Source organism: Aptenodytes patagonicus, chromosome 7 (genome assembly GCF_965638725.1).
Source record: "Aptenodytes patagonicus chromosome 7, bAptPat1.pri.cur, whole genome shotgun sequence".
NCBI classification, from domain to species: domain Eukaryota; kingdom Metazoa; phylum Chordata; class Aves; order Sphenisciformes; family Spheniscidae; genus Aptenodytes; species Aptenodytes patagonicus.
In genome coordinates, this window is record NC_134955.1 from 924,321 (window position 1) to 928,767 (window position 4,447).

General features: G+C 50.8%; 1 protein-coding gene across 1 annotated transcript; it reads right to left on the bottom strand.

Annotated features, from left to right (window-relative positions):
• Positions 1 to 1,552: 1,552 nt before the first annotated feature.
• Positions 1,553 to 3,867, bottom strand: CHST14 (carbohydrate sulfotransferase 14). Its single transcript, XM_076343630.1, has one exon. The coding sequence runs from the start codon at positions 3,756 to 3,758 to the stop codon at positions 2,670 to 2,672; it is 1,089 nt and encodes a 362-aa protein (XP_076199745.1). The 5' UTR covers positions 3,759 to 3,867; the 3' UTR covers positions 1,553 to 2,669.
• Between the last annotated feature and the right edge of the window lie 580 nt (positions 3,868 to 4,447).

Sequence of the window (4,447 nt, forward strand, 5' to 3'; positions counted from 1 at the left end):
TTTTTTTCTTCCTACTTGGCTAAAAGCTCTCTCAGGAAATTGTATTATCGGCCATGGATAAAATGAAGTACCACTAATGGAAACCTAATTGATTTTTCATATTTGCTGACTTGCAGCAAAGAGATGAGAAAATCAGATAGCCCGTAACCTCAATCAAGTAAAAGGAATAAGGTTTAGAGGTACATGACAAAATGCCCCCCGCTTCAGCTTTTGGGAGACTTTTCCACACTCCATACATTTTTGCCAGGTATGGGACAAACTTCTGCCCAAGCTATGAGGTTTTGCCTGCATTAAAACCCTCCTTATGGGAGGGTACAAGGAGGTGGGAGGCCATTTGATTTTATTTAAAGAGAAAAAGGTGATCGATGATATCCAGTAAAGGAGTAAGAGATGGTCAAAGAAAAGCAAAATCCTTCTGTGGGCAATAAATTAGATTAAGGGGACGAGAGACAAAAAATTTAATATAGAGAACAGAAGCTGCAGCAGATAAACAAACAAGCAGCACAAACCTTTAGAACTACTGAGAAATAAACATTTAATTAAAAACCCAGTCGCTAAACAAGCAGGAAATGTTCCCTCAGCTTCACAGAAGCAGACAAAGATAGTAAAGTCTAACCAGCTTATTCCTAGTTAGAGAGACCTGAAGGTCAGGCTTAATTAAAACTCAGACGACCCCACCATCGGCATCTGTTTTACAAAACAAAGTCAATTCCCAGCTGGTATCTGGTGCCTTTGGCTGGAGAACAAGACGGATCCTCCAGCTCTTCCAGCACCGGGCACCAAACATTCCTGCGCTGTCACCAAAATCGCCGGGAACAGACAGGAATTTTTGCAGGTTTCAGACTGGGCACAAGGAGAGCAAAGCCCGTTTCTAACCCGTATTTTTGTACAGAGTAGGTGGCTGCAGAGGCGAGGACGCAGCCGGGAGCTGAAGTCCATGAACGCACCAGTCATTGCTCTTGTGCCCAGCCACGGTCCCGTTATCAAAGGTAAAAATCACTCAACTCAAACTGTGCTTGGCTACTGACTTCAAGAGGGAGACAGCGATTTTGCAGGGAGTTTAGATACAGTGAATCTATTAAGTTACTTAAGTCATGCCCTAGGCAGGATTTTTCATCCCACCCCTTTGCGTTTGCTTGGATGTGGCTCCATGCCCTTCTTTCAGACAATTTCACAAATCCTAAAGAAAACACCTTAATATTCCTTCCCCCCTTTTTGAGAGATTAATCCCGGGAAACCACCAGCTCCCCACAGTATCTATAATCCATCCCTACTGCTTTGTATCAGCTCCACAGCAATTAGGCACCTATTTTGCTGCTGACTGCTGCTTTTCATCCAATTGCCCGTGTCGCGTAATCGTCTCGTCGTTCGGCTCGGATGCGTTTCTTTCTCCACTTGTTACCGCTGCTGTGGCACTTAAAACACGAGTTATTCAAGGCAGGAACTGTCTATTTGTCATACTTCTCCGCCATGGCTTAGCACGAGGGGCAGAAGGCCTCTCCAAGAATGCAAACAAACACTGACATCGGAGGAAAAGCACTAAGCAACAGACTAATTCATACAAAAAATTTATTAGAAACAAGGACGCAGCCCCCCCAGGAACAACATTATACATTATCCCCCAAACTTTTACAATTTAACAGCCATCATTAAATACAAGCAGCTACAAAAACGGTGTGCGCATCTATAAAAGAAGGGAGAACTAATCCTCAAATCGCCGTTGTTTCAAACGTGGCCGGAGAAAGTATTTTTCCACGGCGGGCTGCATGCACGTGGGCACGCAGACACCCACCGAGGCTGTGCGCTGGCACACTGCGGGTCGGGGGTTTCTGTCGCTTTCTGTCCTGAGAAGCAGGACAGGTTTTGATCTTACCAGAAGTCTGTATTGCTTTAATTCAGAGAGAGAGAAAAGAGCAAATTGTTACGGCTTCATATTACATCTGATATGTTACGCTGGGTAAATAGTTGGCACTTTCAAATCTTAAAATCGCACAAGAATGAATATTACATTATCACTAGTTTTATTTCAATGCTAAATAATAATTAATAATAATAAAAAACAGAGGTACTACTGTCACAGAAAAAAAGACCAGCCTGATTTAATCACCATCTACAGATGAGAAAATAGAGGATAAATAGGGCCTAGTTTATAAAAGCCCTTTCTTCTACTCATACCCAAAAAACTACCTCCTGTCTAATCCAGGACCAGTTTTAACAGCGCTCATTTTTAGCGCATCAACCACTATATTGTTATTAGCGCATCAACCACTGTATTATCATTGCAATTCAGCTGCATACTATTTAGTACAAAACACAAAAAAGGAGGAAAAAATACTTAAAATAGATCCACTTCTCAATTTCCTTACAGATGTTTTCCGTGTCGCGCCATAAAAAAGAATTTAAAGCAAAATAGATATACAAAAGCTACTGTGCTCAAGTCAGCGGCGTATGTACACATTAAAATCAGAACAATACAAAAAGTATTCTAGTAGCAAAGGCAATATATAATATTTTATATAAACAGTGTTTGAAAAATATAAAATTAGGAAATAATGCATAGAAGAGCGTGTTTCACAGGCCCTGCAGCAATGTGTTATTCACAGCAACGGCTGCATTAGCAAGTCCTTGCAACGAAGGCAGAATTTACACCAGATCCCGAAATGAACAACTCATTGCTTGCAGAATTCGCTGGTTATGTTGGGAAGGGGGTAGGCAAAGAGGGAGAAATCCAGGATATATTTCAGTAACAGCTCTTTTATCAGATGGCGTTGAGTGTTGCACAGGTAGTAATGGAGCGTTTCTGCTGTCACGGGCTTGTACCACGACTGCCGTTCGGGGAAGCGGATGAAGGAGGGCGACTGGACTTGCTCGAGGACGTAGTTGGCGTCCGTGTTCAGCCGCTCGTAGGAGCCGATGAAGTCGTACCTCACGGCGCAGGGCTGGCACAGGTTGTAGATGGGCATCCAGTGCTCGTTCATCCTCTCCGCCTCCTCGTCCAGCAGGTACCGGAGAAACTCGGAGAAGGTCACGTCGTCGCCTGCCGAATTCCCCCCGTTCTTCCGATACCTCCTGACGATCTCCACCCCGTACTTCTGCTGGTACTCCTTGATCTCCCCAAATTTATTCCTGTAGGCCGACAGCAGCCTCTCCATGGGGTTTCGCACGAAGATGAACTTGTAGTAGTTCTTCAGGCGGTAGCTGATCTCGTCCGGCTTCATGTCCCCCAGGAACACCAGGTCGCTCTTGTGATCCATCTTCAGCTTGACGTCGACGCTCTCCAGCGCCCCGTCCAGCACCTTCAGGATGCGTTTCCAGTTGGAGCAGGCCACCTTGGGCACGTAGCAGTACAAGAAGCGGTACTTGTCGCTGACCAGGAGGTGCCGGAGGACTGTCCGCCGCTGGCCGGCCGGCAGCTCCCAGACGCTGCGGGGCATGGCCCGCTGCCTGCAGACGGCACGGATGGTGCGGTTGCGGATGTCCTGCAGCACCTCGTAGTCCAGGTCGCCGGGAGCCTCCTCACCGCCACCGCCCCGCCGGGAGAGCTCCCCCGCTGCCGGGTGCAGCGGCGGCGGCTTCACCTCGGCCAGGATGCCCTTCTCGATCATGAGGAGCAGCCCGCTGGAGGCCAGGATCACGCCGAACATCAGCATGGAGGGCAGCAGCACGGTGCCGCCGCCGGCGCCCCGTGGGCGGGCCCGGCTGCGGCCCGAGGCGGCCGCCCGCCTCACCTCCCCGGTGAAGGGGGAACGGGGGAACATGGCCTCGGAGGGGTCGGGCCGCCGCCGCCTCAGCCGCCGCGCCGCATGCCGGGGATGGAGAGGAGAGGGGGGGGGCTGGCTGGCGGCTCCCCGCCCGGCTGCCGGCGCCGTGAGGGGGACGTGGAAACGGGAGCGAGGCGGGGCAGCGGCCGGCAGTGACGGCCGCGGAGGGCGGGCCGCGGGCCGGGGGAGGCGGCGGCCATTTCGCGGCGGCCCCGCCCCGCCGCTCGCCTGCCTCAGGGGGAAGGGGCGGCGGCGGGCAGCGAGCGGGGCAGGCAAGGGAGGGCGAGGGAGCTCCCCCCGCCTCGCCCGGGCCCGGGCCCCTCCGGCGGCTTCGTGAGGGGAAGCGAAGCCGGGAGTTGCCCGCGGCCGCCGGGTTTCCAGTCAGCGCTCCGGCACCCGGAGGGTGGTTAACCGCCCGGCAGTGCCCTTCAGTCAGGCACAGGCATCATCGCCTTTAACAGGTGTCTGAGTAACACCCCACGCTCCCCTCTCCCCAAAACACATTTTAAATGTAATTTAAAATAAAACCCTCCAGGGTTTGCTCTGAGTTACAGGCTGCTGCTCACAGCACAGTTTAAAGCCCATTGCTTTCCAGATCGTATGTAGCCGTTCTGTGGCTATGTGCAGCGACACAGGCTTTAATTAAATGGCTGTAGTAGTTTTTGCAATACTAGGCCAAAGTAGCC